Source organism: Aedes albopictus, chromosome 2 (assembly GCF_035046485.1).
Source record: "Aedes albopictus strain Foshan chromosome 2, AalbF5, whole genome shotgun sequence".
NCBI classification, from domain to species: domain Eukaryota; kingdom Metazoa; phylum Arthropoda; class Insecta; order Diptera; family Culicidae; genus Aedes; species Aedes albopictus.
Window position 1 is genome coordinate 496,090,454 of NC_085137.1, and position 24,928 is coordinate 496,115,381.

General features: G+C 40.1%; 1 protein-coding gene across 9 annotated transcripts in view; it reads right to left on the reverse strand.

Annotated features, from left to right (window-relative positions):
• LOC109408584 (septin-7) overlaps positions 1 to 24,928 on the reverse strand; it is a 184,515-nt gene that overhangs the window by 28,213 nt on the left and 131,374 nt on the right. For 5 of the 9 annotated variants that reach the window (XM_062854312.1, XM_062854308.1, XM_062854310.1 and 2 more), the window contains one exon: positions 21,211 to 22,179. The exons of 1 other annotated variant lie outside the window; for it this stretch is intronic. In XM_062854312.1, the coding sequence (XP_062710296.1) occupies positions 21,966 to 22,179 (214 nt within the window). In that variant the 3' untranslated portion in view covers positions 21,211 to 21,965. Of the gene's footprint in view, positions 1 to 8,366; positions 11,437 to 21,210; positions 22,180 to 24,928 lie in introns of those variants that run through there. 3 more of the 9 variants (XM_062854314.1, XM_062854316.1, XM_062854315.1) reach the window with 1 other exon arrangement.

Here is a 24,928-nt window from a genome sequence, read left to right on the forward strand (position 1 = left end):
TCTCCTGTACGCCGCCGAAGATCGTCCTTAGCACCCGTCGCTCGAAAACTCCGAGTGCTTGCATGTCCTCCTCGAGCATCGTCCACGTCTCGTGCCCGTAGAGAACCACCGGTCTTATTAACGTCTTGTACATGGTACATTTGGTGCGGGGGTGAATCTTTTTTGACCGCAGTTTCTTCTGGAGCCCATAGTAGGCACGACTTCCACTGATGATGCGCCTTCGTATTTCACGGCTCACGTTATTGTCAGCCGTTAGCAAGGAACCGAGGTAGACGAATTCTTCTACCACCTCGAAAGTATCCCCGTCTATTGTAACATTGCTGCCAAGGCTTGTCCTGTCTCGCTCAGTCCCACCTACCAGCATGTACTTTGTCTTAGCCGCATTCACCACCAGTCCGACCTTTGCTGCTTCACGTTTCAGGCGGGTGTACTGTTCTGCCACCGTTCCAAATGTTCTAGCAATAATATCCATGTCATCCGCAAAACAGACAAATTGGCTGGATTTCGTGAAGATCGTACCCCGGCTGTTGAGCCCGGCTCGTCGCATAACACCTTCCAGGGCAATGTTGAATAGTAGGCAGGAAAGTCCATCACCTTGTCGTAGTCCCCGACGAGATTCAAATGAACTGGATAGTTCACCCGAAATCCTTACGCTGTTCTGCACACCGTCCATCGTTGCTCTTATCAGTCTAGTCAGCTTCCCGGGAAAGCTGTTCTCGTCCATAATTTTCCATAGCTCTGTGCGGTCGATACTGTCGTATGCCGCTTTGAAGTCGATGAACAGGTGATGCGTTGGGACCTGGTATTCACGGCATTTCTGGAGGATTTGCCGTACGGTGAAGATCTGGTCCGTTGTCGACCGGCCGTCGATGAAACCGGCTTGGTAACTTCCCACGAACTCATTTACTTTAGGTGAAAGACGACGGAAGATGATCTGGGATAGCACTTTATAGGCGGCATTCAAAATGGTGATCGCTCGAAAGTTCTCACACATTAACTTGTCGCCTTTCTTGTGGATGGGACAGATTATCCCTTCCTTCCACTCCTCCGGTAGCTGTTCGGTTTCCCAGATCTTGACTACTAACTGGTGCAGACAGGTGGCCAACTTTTCCGGGCCCATCTTGATGAGTTCTGCTGCGATACCGTCCTTACCAGCCGCTTTGTTGTTTTTGAGCTGGTGGATGGCATCCTTAACTTCCCTCAGCGTGGGAGTTGGTTCGTTCCCGTCCTCTGCTGCACCAACATAGTCATTTCCTCCGCTGCCTTGGTCCTCCGTGCCTACATTCTCTTCGCCATTCAGGTGCTCGTCGAAGTGCTGCTTCCACCTTTCGATCACCTCACGTTTGTCCGTCAGGAGGCTCCCATCCTTATCCCTGCAGATTTCGGCTTGCGGCACGTAGCCTTTGCGGGATGCGTTGAGCTTCTGATAGAACTTCCGTGTTTCCTGTGAACGGCACAGCAGTTCCATTTCCTCGCACTCCGCTTCTTCCAGGCAGCGCTTTTTCTCCCGGAAGAGACGGGTCTGCTGCTTCCGCTTCTGTCTGTATCGCTCCACATTCTGTCGGGTTCCATGCTGCAGCATTACCGCCCGCGCTGCATCCTTCTCCTCCAGAACCGCTCTGCACTCCTCGTCGAACCAATCGTTTCGTCGACTCCGTTCTACATACCCGATAGTGCTCTCGGCTGCGTTGTTGATGGCTGCTTTGACTGTACTCCAGCAGTCCTCTAGAGGGGCCACATCGAGCACACCCTCGTCCGGCAACGCTGCCTCGAGATTCTGCGCGTATGCGGTGGCGACATCTGGTTGCTTCAGTCGCTCTAGATCGTACCGGGGCGGCCGCCGGTACTGTACATTGTTAATAACGGAGAGTTTTGGGCGCAGTTTAACCATCACCAGATAGTGATCAGAGTCGATATTAGCGCCACGATAGGTCCTGACGTCGATAATGTCGGAGAAGTGCCGTCCATCAATCAGAACGTGGTCGATTTGCGATTCCGTTTGTTGTGGTGATCTCCAGGTGTAACGATACGGGAGGCTGTGCTGGAAGAAGGTGCTACGAATGGCCATGTTCTTGGAGGCGGCGAAATCGATGAGGCGTAGGCCATTTTCGTTCGTCAGCTGGTGGGCGCTGAACTTTCCAATTGTCGGTCTGAATTCCTCCTCCTGGCCTACCTGAGCGTTTAGATCCCCTATGATGATCTTGACGTCGTGGTTTGGGCAGCTGTCGTACTCGCGTTCGAGCTGCGCGTAAAATGCGTCTTTGTCATCATCAGTGCTTCCGGAGTGAGGGCTGTGCACGTTTATTATGCTGATGTTGAAGAATCGGCCCTTGATCCTCAACCTGCACATTCTTTCGTCGATCGGCCACCAACCGATCACGCGCCTCTGCATGTCGCCCATCACTATAAAAGCTGTTCCCAGCTCACGTGTGTTGCCGCAACTCTGGTAGATGGTATGATTACCTCTAAACGTTCGCACCATAGATCCTGTCCAACACACCTCCTGCAGCGCTACGATTCCGAACCCGCGGTCCTTCAGTATATCGGCGAGTATGCGGGTGCTCCCGATGAAGTTGAGAGATCTGCAGTTCCACGTACCGAGCTTCCAATCGCAAGTCCCTTTTCGTCGCTGTGGTCGTCGCCATTGGTATCGGTTCGCATTCTTCTCTTGTTGATTTTCCGGTGCTAGTCTTTTTTACGGCTGGCTCGCAGGGCCTGACACCAACCCACTAACCCAGGGAGCTGGGCTTACCTTCCCGGAAGCTACGGGTTCTGCATTGGCATTTCCTCCAACTTGACCCACTATAATAATTATTAATTTTATAATCAGTAAGTGCCGAGGCTTTTGCTGTGAGGATAATCACTCGTGATAGTGTCGGTTCTTTTCAGAACGGCAAAAAAAATGAAGAGGATGACGCCACAATAGAACAAATTAATGGTCGCAGTGGCATTATGTCCCCAACACGGAAAAAAAGTACCGAGGCTCTAGTGTAGAAAGATGATGTAGTGCTGGCGACGGGGAAGCTCAACGGAGGTTTTTATGAGCTGAAGTTGTCAGAAACCCAATGAACAGCTTACTATTGCAAATCGGAAGGCGGTGTCCAAGGTACGTTGGTTCTGCAAGGTGTGAACAAAGATTAGAGACATTCCTCTTGGGTGTTCTCCCCCTAGCAAGCGTCGATGACAGCAATCATCATGATAAGGTGCGGGCAGTGTGATGCTACCCCACTGAGGAGTAGAGCTTTGGCGGGGCAAGTCGCCTGCATCGCGAGGTCCCATATCCCTTTCGTGACGGAGCGCTAAAAATTGAAATCTCCATACAAATGGCTCAACTTTGGCTCTCCAGAACTCTAAGATTTCCCAGCAAAACAACAATTATTTCACCTCATTTGAAAGAACTACTCTTTATCTTTCGATTTCTTGCTTTGACTACCTAGACAAATCGGTAATAAAAATTATGCGACAGACAAAACTTTTTCATGTTTTACGGTTTTTGTCCACTTTTTGTTTACCTTGTTGTGACAAATCTCACAGGCAACGTAAACAAAAGTTTGTTTTCACACAAACGAGTATAAGTAATGTCTGAATTACTGAAACAGTTAACATCATATAAAACAAAGTCTAAGCAGATGAAAAAATATGTAAAACTGCTACTTCTCAACAGCACAATTGTGCTGGTTCGTCACGAAAGGGATATCATGCCAAGTGATTCTACTGTAGTTTGCTAAGATGGCTGCGAACGGATTGTTCCGGTGCGTTACTTAACAAAATGTCGTTTTTTAGGCTGTGAACCGTTTCGCTTGTTTTTTAATAAATACTCTTTTGTTGTTTTTCTATTGGGTGTTTTCATGATGTGAAATATTCCTATAGTTTTATCCCTAAGGGATGCATGCGTTGCATGGAGAAGAAATAGTTCCAGATTTATCCGGTTAACCTAGTTCCTTCTACAATACTTAACCACATTGTCAATTATCACATCATTCACATCCGCGATGTTTGTCGGGCTATCACGCGTATAATAGACATGGAACAATCGGGCGTAGAACGGCAGTATTCACACAGACCAACAGGCGTATCACTTGGAACGAAATGCGGTTCATCGTCACGAAAACATAATCGCACAATGCTAATTATGCTGTGTTTCGCAAACTCACTGAGTAGATGGTGGTAGTGAGCAAACGTCAAACAGAAGCGAAAACCATGCGAGCGCCATGAGCGAGCGATTTGCGAACTACAACATATTTGAATTATCTATTAAAAAGGGAAACGATGGGAAGTGAGTAGAGTGAGACGTCTGTTTGTCTGTGGTATTCATGTGAACTCACATGCCTCCCATTTTGGGATGTTCACTGTGACTCTTCTACACAAAGTTGTATAAGTTTTCAAGAAAGCACTCACTCAAAGGTAGTTTTTTGCTTGAGTGTTTTTTATTTATTTTTTTGAGGATGTTTCCGATAACGTGCTTTTCAATGTCGTGTTGAAAGTCGCATGGTATGACAAGCTACAGTAGACGTTCGATAACTGCAGCATGTTTACGTTTCATTAAGCGAACAAAATTCGATAACTGCAACGTCAGATATGCGTCAACAACCCATCAATTGACGTAAAATGAACGTAAAATTCATTCGACTGTTCATGAGGGCTAACCTGGAGCACCATTTTGACGGAAAGCGGTGCAATAACTGCAAATTTGTTGCACTTACCGGACTTTCAGTTATAAAGCATTGCAATTAAACCGTTTGCACCGACCGAACGTCTACTGTACCTCTAATGAGTTATAGGCTCTGTTTACGCTTATGCGTTTCACAGTGCCTTTTCCAGGGCACTAACCCGTTGTGTTGTGGGCTATGAGCCCTGGTTATGCTTATGCGTTAATTCCCTCTACTAGGGTACCCCTTCCTATTTCATCACCTTTCCCCATCCAAATCCCATCCCATATCTCATTCTCCCTCAGGTAGATGTTGAAGGTAAATGTCCCAAATGGAGGATAACGTGCCTCTGGAGTCGGCCTTCTGATACCTGATACCCGACCAGGGCTAGTTTTGACAGTTTGATAGTAATTTTTTATTCGCAATGATTTAGCTGCATGCTGTATTTTGTTCCAAATAACTACTCCTCTGTCACCACGCGTCGAAGTCGAACGCCGCGGCTCAACATCGAGCAGGTGCGTAACGTAGAAGTGGCTCAAGACTACGCGCAGCAGTTAGCAGTGGCCCTACCAACGGAAGCTTGGCGCAGCTACACTTGAAGATGCCTGGAGGGACATCCGATCCGCCATAGGTAGTACCTCGGCTACAGCACTTTAGGCTTCGCGACTTCGAATCACATGAACGACTGGTACGACGGCGAATGTGAACAGTTGAAAAACAAGAAGAATGCAGCATGGGCGAGAATACTGCAACACCGTACGAGAGCGAATGAGGCACGTTACAGACAGGCGCGGAACAGGCAGAACTCAGACTTCCGGATGAAGAAGCGCCAGCAGGAAGAACGAGATCGCGAAGCGATGGAAGAGCTGTACCGCGCTAAGGAAACACGGAAGTTCTACGAGAAGCTGAACTGCTCGAGCAGAGGCTTTGTGCCACAAGCCGACATGTGCCGAGATAATCACGGGAATATTCTCACGAGCGAGCGTGAGGTGGTCGAGAGGTGGCGGCAGCATTACGATGAGCACCTCAATGGCGACGTTGCAAGTACCGAAGGTGGCGTGGTAACAGAACTAAGAGTATGTACACAGGACGAAAGACTTCTGTCCCTGACCTCCAAGAGATTGAGGAGGGGGTTAGCCGGTTGAAAACAACAAAGCCGCTGGAGCAGATCAACTACCAAACAAGCTTCTAAAATACGGTGGAGAAGCACTGGTTAGAGCACTACACTGGGTCATTACCAAGATTCGGGAGGAGGAAGTATTACCGGAGGAATGGATGGAAGATATCGTGTGTCCCATCTACAAAAAGGGCGACAAGTTGGATTGCAGGAACTACCGCACGATCACACTACTGAGCGCTGCCTACAAGATACTCTTTCAAATTTTATGCCGCCGTCTATCACCGATTTCATGAGAGTTCGTGGGGCAATATCAGGCTGGATTCATGGGTGAACGCGCTACAACGGACCAGAGTTCGCCATCCGCCAGGTGTTACAGAAATGCCGCGAATACAACGTGCCCACACATCACTTGTTCATCGATTTCAAATCGGCGTATGATGCAATCGATCGAGAACAGCTATGGCAGATTATGAACGAATACGGATTCCCGGATAAACGATACGATACGATTGATCAAGGCGACGATGGATCGAGTGATGTGCGTAGTTCGAGTATCAGGGACACTCTCGAGTCTCTTCGAATCTCGCAGAGGGTTACGGCAAGGTGATGGTCTTTCGTGCTTGCTGTTCAACATTGCTTAAGAGGGTGTAATTAGGAGAGCGGGGATAAACACGATTGGAACGATTTTCACGAAGTCAGTTCAGCTGCTTGGTTTCGCTGATGATATTGATATTAGTGCTCGTAAATTTGAGATGATGGCGGAAACGTACATCCGACTAAAGAGTGAAGCCAGGCGAATCGGATTAGTCATTAATGTGTCGAAGACAAAATACATGATGGCAAAGGGCTCCAGGGAGGAATCACCGCGCCCGCCACCCCGAGTTTATATCGACGGTGATGAAATCGAGGCGTCTTGAAGAATTCGTGTACTTGGGCTCACTGGTGACCGACGACAACGACACCAGCAGAGAAATTCAGAGGCGCATTGTGGCAGGAAATCGTGCCTACTTTGGACTCCGCAGAACTCTACGATCGAATAAAGTTCGCCGTAACACGAAGTTAACCATCTACAGGGTGCGGCAGGAAAAAATGCGAAAAGTTCAAGGCACTATTACACGCTAAATATGGGATATATATGACTATTTTTTCATGACAGTGTATCAGTCAATGTCTATATTCTAGCACTGAAAAATAAAAGTGAACACATTTGATGTTTAACATGTGATAATGTAGGCCTAATTAGCGAATATCAATAAACTGCGCGCCCAATGGTCATTAAACAAAATGACTATAACAGTAACAAAATTAGCTCAAATTCGATGAACAACCAGACCACACTGATCCAGAGCCATGTAGTTTCACATAGCAGATGAAATAAGTACATATATTTGATGATATTGTAGAGAAAATCAAAAATTTTGTTTTATCAGATGCGAAATTTAGCGACCTGTGCAATTTTCTGCGGTTTGAAAATTCTGGGTGTCTTCTTCTTCAGGCGCCGCCCTGTAAAGGTTAGTGACCAAAATGGGAAATTTTTTAATTAACTTTTCAGAAAACTAGCCTATTATAGATCATGGAACGTTGAAACATAGATTGGTTAATGCCAAATGGACGAAAATGAGGTTTGAAGTTGAAAAACACTTTCGCATTTTTTCCTGCCGCATACTGTACAAAACGTTGATTAGACCGGTCGTCCTCTATGGGCACGAAACATGGACCCTACGTGCAGAGGACCAACGCGCCCTTGGAGTTTTCGAACGGAAGGTGTTGCGTACCATCTACTGCGGATTGCAGATGGAAGACGGGACTTGGAGAAGGCGAATGAACCACGAGCTGCATCAGCTGCGGAGAGAACCAACCATCGTCCATACCGCGAAAATCGGGAGGCTACGGTGGGCGGGTCACGTCATCAGGATTTCGGATAGCAACCCGACTTAAATTGATTCTCGAGAGAGTCATCCGAGCGGTACAAGAAGACGTGGAGCGCAGCGAGCTAGGTGGATCGACCAAGTGGAGGGCGATCTGCGGACCCTACGCAGAATGCGGAACTGGAGACAAACAGCCATGGGCCGAGTGGAATGGAGACGGCTACTATGTACAGCTGAGGCCACCCAGGCCTTAGCCTGATCGGTAAGGTAAGGTAAGTGTGAATAGTGGGCCGGTCTCAGCGAGAATTACCCACCTACTTTGCATGCACTTGAAGTCAATCCTAGCAGACGTATCACGAAGGACATAAAGAGATGGAATGAGTTTTTAGAGAATTGAGGCCAGAGCCCCGCAAACCCCAGTCTACCAAGAGAACCGGGTCAGTCAGATTTTCTCATTCGCTAAAAAAGGTTTGAATGTTAATAAGATGTGGTTGCATTCATTCTCACTGTCTTGCAAGCACTGACTGGTCTTCCTCAATAATGGTGAAACATCCAGAATCTCCCTTGTCCCATTCGTCTGCTGCACTGCATGGTTCTGTCCAGCCACGGTAAGGAATTTCGGCATCAATAAGTTGTTTCGTTTCGTCAAGCATTTATTCAAGTTTATTTTGAACGTTTTTTTTTTGTTGTTGTTGTGGATGTTGTCATCGGTTTTAAATATTTTCTTGATTTGAAGATCCTTTCTGTTTAATAGTTTTTTTTTTGTTTGAAAGATTATTCTTGCTCGCGGCTACTGGTCCACGAATCGAGCGCGGGGGTTGGAATTTCATTAAGACTATACAGACTGATACCTATTTTGAGTGGTGGTTTAGAGTTTAATGTAGATTTTTTTTCTGTTTTACTCGAATAAAACTCATCAAACGTTGTAGCTTTACATTTGTTTCAGTGTGTAGAGCTTTTCATTTCTAAACATTGAATCGAGTTAGCGGGAATTACATGCGTCTTAAAGGAATGTGGTCATCGTTTAGCGGTTTTGGGAGATTTTTGGTTTGCTGTGCAGGGGTGGGCTGTCAAGCGCTTGAAGGGCGGTATGCACTAAATGTGTGGGACACTGCGCTACCTAATCGTATGTTTATTCTTAGCGAAAATCATTGATAATCGAAACGGCATGAGAGGGATAATTTTTCGGGGACTTCTTTTGTTGAGCAATATAGTGTATCAGTCTCTCGATATTTTTTTCTGTTGTTTCGTTTTCCACTAAATATAGTTTTTTTCTTTTTCTTTATATGAGTTTTTTTGTCTGTGTCTATTGTATTCGACAAAGGGAATATTACCAACGCTGTCCTTACCCATTTCGACTTCCGTTTTCACTCTAAATATATATAATCTGTCATTATCTTTCTTTTAAATGTTTACATGTGCTTTAAAGATACTAGTTAGATTTATATTCAGAAAGAGTTTCTGTTCATCGTTTTTTTTACGACTATAGTAGAGTTTGCAAACCTTTTTCTTTGTACAGATGGTGGTAAGGTTCGCAAATGTCAATGTTCTCAAAAAAGACAGCTAAATAGCGATGCTTGTTTTTATTAAGTTTGGTTCTATATGATTTCGAATCGATCACTAGAGAGTAGAAACAGGAAATTTGATACATCCTAAGGGTGTTGGGTTGGTATGCACCAAAACAAACAGGTGCATGCATCAGTTGAATAACAATGGACTGAGACAGACAGAGATTGAGAGAGAGAGAATAACGTTCCATTGGAAGAAAAATGTCAAACTGCTATTGACTTATTGAAAAAATGAAATTTCGTTGTATATTTATTTGCTATGATTGCATATATTCGGGGGTGCTCTAAAAGAAGTGACATCTGGTGCGAAAAATCGTTACAACCGTTTAGCGCCAATCCAAGCGAACGCCATGTTTTAAAATTCTCAAATCTAGGTTCGATAAAAAATTAGACCTGTTTCAAGTTTTGTTCTACCGCAAAAAGTATCGAGTAAAAACCTTTGGTGAACTATATATAGAAGAACACTAGTGATGTTCTGAATCGACAAATTGCTTCTGTGGTGTGTGTTTTTGTGTAACTCTAAGATTGATTAAAAGTTTTCTATTGTTGCTAGCTCGACGCTACACAGCTAATCGAAATCGATGATAAAATTGCCTTGAACCTGTTTTTGGTTATTTCTCAAGAGAGCAAAATACAAGAAACCCTTCTATTTCCATAACTTCTCTCTATCTATATTGCATCCATGATCGGTGTGCTTCTCTCAGTAATAACGGTGCTGCTCAAAACTGTCTCGCCTAAGAACGAATACCCTAACCTATAATGCTGTTTTGAAAAGCTCGCCGAAACAACTACTGTTAGCTGCTCTGCCTTGTGTACGTTTTCGTTCCTGTTTTCTACCCGCTGGTTGATACTTTGCTCATATTTCTTTTGAAATCAAGCAAATATATATCTCACGTTTTGCGTGTATTTTATGTCTTATCCTCAGCGTGTAGGTGTGTATAAAAGTTTCAAAAAACTTTATTTTATAAAAATAAACTTTTTAAAAAATAAAATAATTTAATAAATATACATACTCTAAATATATATGGCATATCCGTTAGACGATTACACAAAGTATTCTTGTTTTATTTCTTCATCTCTAATTCCTAACACTTTGCACGTACACTGTTAATTCATGCACTGTCTTGCTGGTGTGTTTGTGTGGGTGTTTCGATTCGGTTTCTGCACATAAAGCGAATGTGTTGTCCATCTGAGAACGTGTCTGTCTGTGCATTTCCTTGGAAAACGAAAACCCATTCAACCTGTTCTTGCCACGGTAGAGTAAATAAAAAACTTTTCTTCAACCTATAGTCTAAAAGCGATTGAATATCATAATTTCTCACATCTTTCTTCACGCAAAGAAAAGAAAAAAAAAACTTACACTTAAACCGATTTAAACGGAGCGCAAACCAACACTGCAATGCCGTTTGTTCATTGTTTTTTTTTCGCGCGGTACTAGATTAACTTTTATTCTGGTCTTACATGCTATATGTACTAGATTTACATAACCTACTACGTTCCTCCTGTCCAGGGTCTCGAGTGGGTCTATTTCCTGTTGCGCACGCTAGCACATTACTTACGCGGTCGGATTCGTCGAAATCTCTCGTAACACGAAACGGATTCTATATGTTGAATCGAATATAAACCGTGGTGTCGTGGCTGTCCTTCTTCGTATTGGTGTGGTTGTTGTTCTTCTATATGTATGTGGTGTGTAAGTGACGATATCTCGCTTACAGTGTAAACTACAAACACGCACGCCCCCGCACGCACACGACGGCGCATTCCTGTCCTCTTGTTTTCATTTTATATACTCGTATAAAAACCGAAGCGAGCTGATTTGCGGAAGTAATAGCTAGCAAATTGTGGTAGATACTAGGATGGTAGTACTAGAGCGTTCAATTGTTGAGTGTTTTGTGGTAAGAGCAGTAGTAGTAGTAGTAGTGGTAATAGTAGGCGGTGGTAGCAGAAGAGGGTCGTCAGTGCGTGGTCTCGGTCGGTTGGTTGTCTGTGGATTGGTTGGGCGCCATTTTGGTTCGTTCGTTCTTTCTTTCACTGTTTCTTACAACTCGAATTTGTGTGTTTGGCTGTATGTGTGTGAGTGCATGTACGTACACACCTAGCCAGGGGGGAATACCGAGGGGGCACAGATCGAAGGGGGACGACCACACGACGGAGACGCCAAATTTTTGGTTTCTGTTAGCCATTAGAACAGACCCTTCTTCTTCTTACCTTTGTCTTTACCGTCCACGGTTCTGAAAAGTGGGTGGGATAAATTATAAAGAAAATAGGAATTAAACTGATGTTCGGTTACCATTACTACGGAAAAGAGAGGGAAAGCTACTCGTAAACGCTGTTGCTTCTAGTGGGTGATAGAGTATAAATGTAAAAGATAATACTAGAGGAGGAAGCAATGTGGTTTTATCGCGGAAGTAGATCAATTGAAGACACAATTGAGGAAAGAATCATGCGTAAGCTTGTGGAACTCTACAGGGCTGATCGATGATGTAATATCATAACCTAGAACACTTGGGACAAAACTTCAACTTGAACATTTAAATTCATCAACTTTTTGTTAGGGTGCACATTTGCCTGTGCATCTTATTTGGTAGGCACGTAATCCACAAAAAATAATTCTGAAATATCCAGCTTGGAATATTTAGTAGATTTGCAGCGAAAAATCTGAGTGTGTATAAGAGCTTCAAAATTAAAAAAAAATCAAGAAATAAAAATGATCAACTATTTAAGCATAACAGCACAAAGTGGACGACTTAGGTATAACCATCACAAGTTATACTATAAAACATTACCGAACCAAGTTCGAAATACATTTTTTGCTGTAAGAGTTCTGTTTTTGATTGACTGAAAAGCTGACTTTCAAAGAAAACATACTGGGATACGATTACGATAAATACACTATAAGCTAGAGTATGAGCTGCTGTGAGTAGTGATTGTTCATGCCTATCATTAAGCATTAATTGTTAATAGAATACAAACAAGCGAGCAAGCAACTACGAACAAACTTGTCATAGGCAAACCAAGAGAACAGCCTAAAAAAATAAGGAATTCCCAAGTAACCAAAAGTTCTGCTTCCCATGACAAAATACACTTTCAAGTTCCTCGACGTTCAGATAAAGTTCCAAGTAAATCTTCCTGGTTGCTTAAGATGTTAACAATGAGACTTTCTGGAACTTCACACACAAGATCCGGGAAGGATTATTTTTAGCTTCTTAAACAGCTTGAAAGCTGCTGAAGATGCCCCTCAGAAATTTGTCGGAATTTTTAAGTTTTTAGAAGTTTATTCCAGTAGCTTGGTGTTCTGATGAGGACTTAATTTTTATTTTTAGCAAAAAATAACTTTATGAGCAAGATTTAAATTTACCAAATCCATAAATATTAGTTTAAATTAAAAAAAAAACAATGTCGGCCACCGGATTCGAACCTCTAGCCGCTGTGTGAGGATCACAATACCATAAATACGACGAAGCGCACAGCGATTGGGAGCTGACTTGAATCAATTCTCTGTCGGCAGGCTACTTAGCTCATAAAATACACTTCTATCTGAACTTTTGGTTACTTGGGTACAACTAAAATTTCTCTAGAAATTGAAGGTACAATGTACTACAATGTACTGCAATTTTTTTCTTCAAAAAAAAAGTTAAAAAATAAACTATAACTTTTTTAAGTTAGGTACCCGAGCAGGTGAAAACATTACCGAATAACAAATTGAGTTAATGCTAATAGAATTACTGAAAATTCATTGGTTGACATTGGTTTATTTGAGATAAGAGCTAAACGTATCAAGAATATTGCAAATAAACTCCCAACGTATCATAAAATTAAAATTTTCATATAAATATGCTGTTTTAGTCAAGTTTCAATGAAATAAATATAATTTCTCAAAAAAAGTCTTTCATGTAGTTTCGAAAAAAAAAATTCAAACTATATAGGGTGCCTGTACCAGTTATCGCACTACCTAAGGAAAACTATTACTACAAAAATAAGAAGAAGACCGACGAATGTCGTCGATATGTGAAATGATTGATTGGTTTTCATACTTTACAGGAAAAATATAGAAACGGAGTCAACTACTTTTAGTATTTATTACGGCGTGTACCAATGATAGGAACCCTATACCAGTTATGGACGCATTTTTAAGGCGAAACTGAAAGCATTTCCTCACTTTTTGGTTTTTGATTTTTTATTAAATACATAGCAAAGTAATATTCTCTAAATCGTTAAAGGTTGAAAATCAACTATGGCGAATGAGGTACTATAGCCATAACTGGTACACTGAGCCTACACTCTCGATCAAAAGTTTGGGGTCACCCCCTCAACAACATGTCATTTTTGATGCTGGGTCATTAGGCCGAAGGTCATTAGGCCGAAGGCCATTAAGCCGAATGGTCATTAGGCCGAATGGTCATCAGGACGAATTGAAAATCAGCCGTTATGAGCCTGTAAAGAGATCTGTTGTTTTTACTTTTTCCAAAAATTTTTTGCCGAAAACTACTTTAACAATGAAACTAGAAAGAATAGCCTATGTTTTAAAGAAGGAAAAATTTATGAATTGAATATCAGCAGTTTCTGCGCCAAAAACTATTTTAGCAATGATACTAGAAAGAACAGCCTATGTTTAAAAGAAGGAAAAATTCATGGGTAAAATATCAGTAGATTCAGCATCAATAAAGTATCTTCGTGCCTGTCACACGATATACACATGCAAAATGGTCATTTGCCGAGGAAGCTCTCAGTTAATAACTGTGGAAGTGTTCATAGAACACTAAGCTGAGAAGCAGGCTTTGTCTCAGTGGGGACGTAACGGCAAGAAGAAGACCCAATTCGGCCTAATGACCATTCGGCCTAATGACCTTCGGCCTAATGACCTTCGGCCGAATGGCCTGACACCGTCATTTTTTTAGGCCCATATCTCCGCCAATTTGCGTCCGATTTCAAAACCCTAGGTTTCATTCTAAAGATAATAAGTCAAAGAGACTCTGAACATGATTTAAAAGAATCTTTTTCAAAAAAAATGTATATAAGATTAACCCTAAGTTGCCAAATTTTCTTAAAAATGAATATAAACTTACGGCAGTGTCGCTGGAAATTGGGTCGAATAAATTTTAAGATGAGAGAGGTAAAATAACCCATTTTCTATTGGCTTTCAACTGCTTTTTAAAGAACTTAGCTAAAAAATCTAGAAAAAAAAAGTTATTAAGTAAATTAACTCTTCATGTCATCGACCAAAAGTTTGGGGTCACCCCTCAATATGATGTATCAGCCAAAAGTTTGGGGTCACTTTCGTAAAACATGGAAAAGTGATTTGGTGATATCTTCGTCATCTATAGTTCCATTTTAATTCTTTTTGGCTCATTTCAAAGATAATTAACTAAATTTACGATTGATGCCTTTAACTTAACGTATTTAACGATTTTTGTAGAAAAAAATGTTATGTAAATTTAACACATTTCATCACATTTCAAAAAATGAGGCAACTTTACGTTAAGTTTTAGTATATACATTTCAAGAAATATGTGTGGTTCAATGTCTATGCAGTAAGTATCATTCATTTTATTTCAAATAAGCCAAGAAGAATTAAAATTGAATGAAAGATGACAAAGATATCAACAAATTACTTTTCCATGTTTTACGATAGTGACCCCAAACTTTTGGCCGATACATCATTTTGAAGGGTGACCCCAAACTTTTGGTCGTTGACATCAAGGATTAATTTACTTACACACTTAGAAAAAATGACGGATTACGGTAAAATTTTACCGTAATCTCAACAGCTGAACGTACGGTAAAAAGTTCGGTGATTTTTCAATTCACCGAACGTACTGTGAATCTCAGGAAAATGTATCAGTCAAAATTACCGGAACGTTCGGTACTTTTTACAAATTTACCGTAAAAATCAGGTACATCAGGTTTCTTTCCACGGAATATCAGAATTCATGCTGTATTATCATATGCAGACATTTTTTAAATATTTCATTGGAGAAATTTTAAGTTTTTCATTTTTTTAGCTGTTTTTCATACAAATTTGCATGAAATTCCCATTTTCGGTCAATTTCTCTCCCATACAAAATGTATGGAAAAATGTTCACCGATAGAATATTTTGAAACCTTCTGCAAATGAAAATATAGCTTGAAAACTGATGTTTGATGAAAAGAAACCCGATGTATGTACATTCGATTTTTATAATCTGCTGGTTCAGACATAGCGTGTAGCGTGTATCACTGAACGTACGGTGAATTTTACAAATGATCCGTAAATATTACCGACCGTACGGTAGTTTTTCACAAATTCACGGAGATTTTATGCGAGCACAAAAAAACCTCTATTTTCATAAAAAGGTCGATTATGGGATTGACCACACGACCTGACTGATACTCAAAGCTGCTGGCGTATCTGTCAAACGCATTTTACAGTAGTACGGTAAAATAGTCCCATCACCGATCTGTTCGGTAAAATATTCACAGATCTCCTGTAAACTTGTCTGATTTCGCCGGTTCTTTGGTGATTGTTTAGATTTCACCGATTTTCTCCTGTAATTTCATCGATTTCGCCGTAATACTGTAGTTTGCTTGTTTACAGACCAGTTTCGGTGATTTTTTTCACCGAATACTGTAATTTATTCTAAATGTGTAATAACTTTTTTTCTAGATTTTTTAGCTAAGTTCTGTAAAAAGCAGTTGAAAGCTAGTAGAAAATGGGTTATATTACCGCTCTTATCTTAAAATTTGGTCGACCCAATTTCCAGCGACACTGTCGTAAGTTTATCTTCATTTTTTTAGAAAATTTGGCAACTTAGGGTTAAGTTTACATGGAATTTTTTTTTAAGTTTCTTTTAAATCATGTTCAAAATTTCTTTGACTTATTATCTTTTGAATGAGATTTAGGGTTTTGAAATCGGACGCAAATTGGCGAAGATATGGGCCTAAAAAAATGACATGTTTTTGAGGGGGTGACCCCAAACTTTTGATCGGGAGTGTATATTTTTTAATTCTATTCCAGCACAATTTGTATATGTACTACAGTAGAATCTTACTGAGAGTGTATTTGTTTCATACATGGCTCGTTAGACATTCAAAGATGCCCCTTTCTCTAAAGGAATCCTGGAAGGAAAAACGAGAAAATTCTTTACGAAATCCCGAGAGGAATCCCCGAATGAACTTCTGAAGGAATTCCAAGAGACTTCCCTAAAATAATCTCGAAAGGAATTAATCACATATAATGACAATATTGCTTCAGTATTTAACTCGTTCATTGCATACTTTTAGGCGCAACTAATTTACTTTTTGCTCATTTAATCATTCGAAAAGCGTTTAAACACTGATTAATCAATGATTAAAAATTTTCTTATGATTAAGCGCCAATGAAGTATGCAATATGCATGTATCGCCTGTACAGGGGGTGGTCAAAATGTTTGGGATAGGCAACTTTTTTTTTCTCTCACAAAAAAAGTTCAACATGCTATAAATTTTCATTGAGTGCATCAAAAAATCTCAAATTTTGACTGTTTGTCAACCTATTAAATGCGCATCATTGGTACAAATTTGGGCTCGATTGATTAATGTTTCGCAAAGTTAGAACCGTTCGGGTAAAACACTATTTTTTAGACAACTCATTTTTGAGCTGTCATACCTCGGAAACCAGTGAACCGTATTAAATGAAATTTTGAACGTACACTAACAATATATAAATGCTTCACTAATAATTAAAACATAGGTACTTTTTGAACGTTGAAGAAAGTATCATGGATTGACACTTTTTGAATTTTTCTTGAAACGGGAGAATTCCCTCCTAAGGCAATCCCGGGAAGAGTCCCTGATTTTTTTTTGTAATTTTTATTAACGGGTAGTGAAGGAGTCCTAGAAAGAATTCCTGATAGAATAGGAGACAGCCCTGAAAGAACCGCGGGAGTCGTTTCCGGTAGGAATTTCTGAAAATATTACAGCAGAAATCTCTGGAAGAATCCGTTATAAAGAAGTATTTCCCTGAAATAATTCTAGAGACATTCCTGGAGCTATCTCTGAATAAATTTTGAGGAGTCCCTGGAAGAATCCTTGGAGATGACCCGGGATGAATCCAAGAATGAATTCGTGAAAGAATACCGGGAGGAATTCTTGAAGCAACCCAGGAGAAATCTCTGACGGAGTCCCGGGAAGAATCCTGAAGGCATTCTTGAAGGGATTTCGGAAAAAAATCTAGGCATGAGTCTCTAAAAGAATCCCAGAAGAAATCTTTCAAAAATCCCCAAGAAGCCAATTCGGAATGGAAACCCGAGAAATCCCTGAAATAATCCAGGGAGAAATCCCTAACGGTAACCCAAGGGACAGACCTCCTGGAATTCCGGGACGTATCTCTGTAGAAACTTCGGGAGGAATTCCTTAAGGAATCATAGAAGAAATCCCTAAAGGAATCCCAGGAAAAAATCCTGGAAGAAATCCCAGACAGAGTCCGTGAAAGAAGCTTAAGAGGCAACCCTGAAGGAATAGCAGGAGGAATCTCTAAAGTAAATCTCGCGTGGAATATCTAGAAGTGTACATACTTGAATGAATCCCGGGAAGGATCCTGTGTGGAATACTGATAAGAATTGCAGGACTAATTCTTAGAGGTACTCTTATACTGCCCCCACTCGCATAACAGTCCCATTTGCAAAAAGGAGGAATTGAGAAAACGGCATTTGAAGTTTGAAAACTTGTTTCCATATAAAACTTTGAAAAATCGCCAAAATTTGAAAAATATTTCGATCATCTCGAAACTTTTACAGATTGCCTTGCACATGAATATATAACTGTAAAAAATATTATAATTGCTACAAAGTTGTTCAGTTTTGTGTTTCGTGACACAAAAATCCATGATGGGACTGTTATGCGGGTACTTTTGATATGGGACGCTCATGACTTGGTATTTTTTTCACACATTGACATAAAAATTCGTAATTTTTATTATTGTATTTGGAAGTACATCGAAAATGATGACTATTCATAACATTAACTCAAAATTGATGAAAAGTCAAATGGGACTGTGGGCGAGTGGGGGCAGTATAGCTCTCGGAAGGAATTACGAGATTAATCCTGGTAGGAAATCTAGAAGAAATCCTTGGATAAATATCATTAGGAATTGTTGAATATTGTCATGTGGTAAACCCTAAATCATAGCCCACTTAATAATTAAGCAACATTATTCCGGTCTCATTTGAATTTAAAATAACTAATTTTAATGCGATTTTCACTCAAATGCGTATAATTTATTATGTTTAAGAGAAAAATACAAAACATATTATTTGGCACGAATTCGAGGGAATTCTGGAACTTTTCTCTTAAGGCGAAACTGGAAGCATTTCCTCATTTTTTTGGTTTTTGATTTTTTATTAAATAACGAAGCAATATTTTCAAAATCGGTTTTCGTGCACATGTAGAGTATGGATCAAGGTATCTTCTGAATTTTTTTTAGGTGGAAAATGTTTTCCATTTTTGCAGAAACCATTTTTTTTTGTGAAATTTCATTCAAAAATGGTTTCTGAAAAAACCACAAAAAAAATCAGAAGATACCTTCATCCATACTCTACATGTGCACGAAAACCGATTTTGAAAATATTGCTTCGATATTTTATAAAAAATCAAAAACCAAAAAGTGAGGAAATGCTTCCAGTTTCGCCTTAATATGACTCAATAGGTGGCGCACAACAGTTTCGTTTACTGTTTTAGCGATTATATCCTACCAAATTTTTATCTGCGTAGTCGTTTTGATGATTGCATCTTTAGCCTTCTGTTTCCTTTCCATAATTGCTCAATAGTGTTTAATAGACTTGAGCTGAAGACAATTGGGCGTTTCTCGAGTTTTCGGAACAAACTGGACTGGACATTATTGTCGTTATATCATTTTTTGCTTCCTGGCTGTAGTGGCAATTCTCAAGATCCGGCCAAAATGTTGCTGGCCCATCATGAAACTGGATTGAGGGCAGAATTCGATTCCTCAGACATTTGGTTTCATAAATCTTCGAGCTCATCGTTGTTTTGATGATGAAAACTTTGCCTTTTGACCGCAACTGCTGATTCCCTGTCAAATCATATATTAGCGAACGAACGTGTCTGAAAAATCGAATTGATATCTGCCAGTGACACCTCCTTAAAATTTTGGTCCCGAAAGCTGTCGGAAGTCCGCCTTTACATAGGTTTCCTCACCCATCAGTATGCACCCAACAGGCTTTGTCTTCTTCTACTTCTTTATGGCTCTACGTCCCCACTGGGACTTGGCCTGCCACGCTTCAACTTAGTGTTCTTTGAGCAATTCCACAGTTATTAATTGAAGGGCTTTCTTTGCCTGCCGTTGCATGAATTTGTAGGTGTCCGGCCATTTGGCCGAATGCCGTTTGGCCGAATGCCATCTGGCCAAATGGTCGTTTTTGAGTGTTAATTCACTTTTAGTTTCTAGTTCTAGTTTTGATAATAATTTGTTTTCCCATGGTCTTTCCAGCTTATAGCAGGATGAAATCAAATGCCAACATGGTCTGTTAAAAAACGTTGCCTGCTTATGATTTTCAAACAACTCATATGTAGTACAAAAATGCTGCGTCATTTATTGATACTCTAACTGCTGCTTTACAGCGGTTTCCTTCGTCACACGCAAAACGAGAAAAAATGTCAACTCGTAAATGGGTGTAATTATTCGATTTTTAGTGCTATAGAGGCTGATTATCGATAGTCTACACCTTTTTCCTTCCTTCTAATGAGACATTGGCAAAGATAAGTCGCAATATCTGCAATGATTGGCTATTTTCCGTCTGATGTGGCGGCGAGAATTAGCGCATATGACTTCCAAAAACAATTGAGAGTTACGGGTCTATCTTCTCACTGAGTGAAAATTTGTAGTGACAGGAAAAAAATTGATGAGTCAGTGAGAAAAATCATTCGCAGCATTGAGTTTTATTTTGATCCCTCTAATAAAATGAATTCGTTTTGATTGTTGCGATTGATGATGTACTGTAACATCACAAATTGGTTCCACTCAAACTCAAAGCGAGCGTTCAGGAAGCGTCTCCCGAGATCCACAAAGTATCAATTCTGCGTATTTTATTCTTCGGTTCCGGTGTAGATAGACGAGGAATTGCTGTTTCTTGGTCAACCTAGACTGATCACATATTCTACTCATTGAAATAATACTGAAACCCTACACATTTGAAGTAAGAAGAGGAAAACAATGTAGAATCTTTCTTAGAACAAAGATGATGAAAATATAAGTACTAGAGTCATAATACATGCGTGAGTGATTTGATTTGAATACCTATCGACATTCAAAACAGCTAGCATTACAGTAATGGCTACATTAAACACACTTGCTATGGTATGGATTTAAAAGCTACATTCATGGTAAGCTACATTAATGGTAACGACATGATGAACAATTTAGATGATTACAGTACAGTTATTGAAAACAATCGGACTAGGGTATCGCGCCACTTGGGCGATGGCTTCTATATTCGTCTGTTTTCCACTATAACTCAGTCAATTTTTAACCAATTGACTTGAAATGTTGTACACGTGTAGATACTATACCTATCTCACCATATTCCAAAAGTTGTGTCAATTGGTTCAAATTTGACCGAGTTATAGTGGAAAACAGACGAATATAGAAGCCACCGCCCAAGTGGCGCGATTCCCTACATATAGGAGACGATGAGATGATAATACTAAGAATACTGAGTTAGACATAGGTGTTAACCAAACTGATCAGAACCTTTTGTGGTACGATTTTGGGCTATTGTATCGACAGGGTGGACGGCACACACAGAAAAAAAAAAACCTAAATAATCTAAAACACAACCAAACAATCAAATCGAAATGGTCAGACTAAAAAGGGGGAAACGAACAAACATATAAACATAAAGCCAAAACATTCAATAGGGTGCACCCGGCGGGTTTTACAACATACAGAACAGACTATATAGACTGACTGGCGGTTAGAGGTGGGTGGTTTCAAGATGTTGTTGAGTGGGTGGATGAATGACAGAAAAACTGAATTTTATGTAGTGACACTTTCGTGTGTAGATTTATTTCCATGTTTAGAAAAAGAAAACATATGGTCCATGAAGGTTGAAACGCACAGGATGTACAAATGTGATCGTTCGTATTAATGATATTTTTACGCGTTTGTTTCGTTTTTTTTTCTTTGCTCTTTTGCTTGCTACGAGATTTTTGTCGTGAGTATAATATAATGGGTTATAATAACATTGTCATGAAATTGTCCCTTGTCACAAATGAAATGATTCGAAATAGAGAGCACTTAATGGTTAAAACATTGATAAAGGGATTCAAACAAGCGAGCAATAGAAAGAAAATGGTAATTTAGCAGTGGTTATTTACGTTGTCTAATCTCTAATAAGTGGTAATAGTTGGGTACGCGATTCCCATTGGTTTTGCCTTAGTGTTGCTAAGTACTGCTACATTGCGCACAATTACTGGGTGTGCTGATGTGTTGCTTTTGTGTATGTATCTTTTAGCGATGATGTGCTTCTTTTTCTATTGATATCTGCTATCCTCCTTGACTAAAGTGGTAGTGAAACTAGTAGAAATAGTTGGTGCAACCTACTAATGGGATTAGCATTTGCTCGCTTCCTTTTCGCAATTTTGTGGTCGTTAGCACAAGTTATTGGATTATCTGCTATTTCACCGGTGATTGTGGGAATGATCAATTTGTGAAAATGGTGTGAAGAGTCCGAGTCCCGCCCGACGGTGGCGACCCCAAAAAATATAGGCATCTCGGGGGTCAACTTGCTTAGGACTCGTGATTCTCTTGCGGACTAGGTGGCACCGTGCTATTATTACTGTTATTAGTATTGATGATTGCGCTAGTAGTAGTGGTAGTAGTGGAAGGTCCCGAAGCCCGCATGGTATCGGGGGCCCCGAAGCTCGTGTGCCTACGCAGCAGCGATCCAAACACGCGCCTGCCCTTGGACTCATCGGAACTTCTTGATGCAAGTGACGCGGTCCTGCAAAATGGTCCAATTTCGGGGACACGAACACATACAAACGGGATTCGAGGATGTTCATGGTGACGGGTAAGGGATAAGTATGTGAGAGGATGGGGGAGAGTGAGGGGTGTTATACACATCAGTAATGGTTCGATATTTTGTTCGATTTTAAGATTATATGTAGTCTATGGATAGATTTGGCGATTTGTCACTCGTACTGACCGAAGTCAATCTGGTTTACACTAAGCAAGGCCGAAAGCGACCGAACTGCGTTATTCCAACCACAATGTCATATACAAAAATTTACAAAACTCTTATCTACATTGATAGTACTTCAAAACACAAAAGCGTCTGCTGAGTAGCTCCGTTCATATGTTCGGTGCAATAGAAGTCCGGTAAATGGTGCAACTGGGGTTTTGAATTCAGAAAAAATGCCGTAAATCAGGTGTATGGTAACTTTTTAACTAACATTTCGTAACACATAACACGTAATACATTCTATTCATCTGGAACACATTTAGAGTCCCATGGAAAGCCCTTTTAGGCACTGAGAAGGATATACGATAGTTTTACATATGTAGGCCTGAGACAGCGCAAACGAACTAGTCATCGTACAAGAATATTTAACGGATTTGAATATGTTTGCAGTGTACCTACTTGCACTATGTCTAATCGTAAAACAAAGGCCAATGAAAACCCGAAACGTCGGATCAGAGTAAAAAATAAACGTTTTAGCTGGTCTTCCGACTGCAAAAGCTAATAACCATATGCAGTGCCGGATTTAGGGGGACCAGGGCCCCCACATTTTAGGGGCCCCACAAAATGTCACTTAATGAAAAAAAAAAAGTTTAACAAGAAGAAATAAGTGTAGTGCAAGTAACTTCTCTTGTCATAAGAACCTCACATTACTGTCTGCTGGCAAAATGTATGTGATATTTCATGATTCATTTTTGAAAGACTACAACTATTTGTCCAGCTATTTATTAAATTTTAAGTTTTTCATCAAAAACTGTCAATTTATTGATTTTGCCATGTGGGAAATTACACTGTTGAAAATGCTTTGACATCCATGTGCACAACAGAACATGTGCTCGATGAACAAATTGAGATTTGAATTTGGAGGAGGTTTGGATTGTGAAAAGAAGATAACCATGTGCGACTGTGGAATCGAGTTCAGTTCGAGGCCTGCTGGCGACGGAGATAGTCGAGTGACTCCGTAGCTTGAAGGAATGGAAGCGCCCGTCTAGCGAATTGGGAGTCGCGAGTGCGAGTCTCACCGGAGTACGTGGATTTCTTTTCATAATTCAAATCTCAATTTGTTCATCGAGCACATATTCTATTGTGCACATGGACGTCAAAGCATTTTCAACAGTGTAATCAAAAACTGATTAAAAATTATTTTTATTTGCGCGATTCCTCAAAATAAATTACTGGAAATCCTGAAACACATCTTAGATTGAATTCTAGAAGAACTCCAAAACTCTAGAAATAGAAGAACCAACAGCTGTCTAAAGTTTTTAAAACATGTTGAAGAATTTTCCAACAGAGTTCTTGGAAGAACTAAAGGATTTTTTTTCGAAATTTAGAAGTATTTTTGGAACTTAGACAGTATACGACTTACTCAAATCGGAGAACAATAAAATCGTTGAAACATATTTTAAAGGAAATCTAGCATGAATTTAAGGCAGATTATTTTGAAGAGTTCAGTTCAGTTGAGATGAGAGATTTGCTTCATGAAAAAAGGATGAATCCATTGGGAATTCCAGATGAAATCTTTAGGATCCTTGAAGAAATTGCAGAATAAATTTATGAAACAATTGACTAACAATGTTTCCGGGGTTTGCGCTAAATGTAATAGGAAATATTTAATATATATTTTTAAAATCGGTTTTCGTGCACATGTGGAGTATGAATCAGGGTATCTTCTGACTTTTTTACGCGGTAGAAAATGTTTTTCATTTTTGCAGAAACCATTTTTTAGTGAAATTTTGTTCAAAAATGGTTTCTGCAAAAACAAAAAACATTTTCTACCGCGTAAAAAATTCAGAAGATACCCTGATCCATACTCTACATGTGCACGAAAACCGATTTTGAAAATATTGCTTCGTTATTTAATAAAAAATTAAAAACCAAAAAGTGAGGAAATGCTTCCAGTTTCGCCTTAAGCCAGAAATCCCATCAGGAAATTATCATGAAATCATGCTAAATTTTCTTCAGCATTTCAGAGGAAATACTACACTTACTCTTTGATTTTAGCGTTTTGTGGAAAATTATTTTCGGAGGTCACTAGAACCTCCCCATTGCAGTCGCGTTAGAACAAATTTTTGTTAAGTGTTCATTCTTACTGATGATCGACCAGCAACTTCTCCAGAGATTGCAGCAGGGATTCTCTTTGGATTTCTTAAAAATGACATCACCGATAGTGCTACAAATTTTATTCGAAACTTCTCCAGAAATTTCAGCTATTAATTCTATTTTGCAGTTTTTCTTTGAACTTTGGTATGAATTTCCACTTAATCTGGCATCTGATGTATTTTTTTATTTGTATAAATTCCTACTATCGATATTTTCATACTAGAAGTTCAAATCTGTAATGAATAAAATTTAGTAGACATCAATATTTTTCACAGCTCTGCAAATTGTCCTAGATTCAAATTCTTCCACAACGACATTGATACCTTCATTTATACATTGTTGTAAGAATGTTTCAGGGTGGCCACACAAAATCAAAATTGAAATTCCCGATTTTTTCCCGACTTTTTCCCGC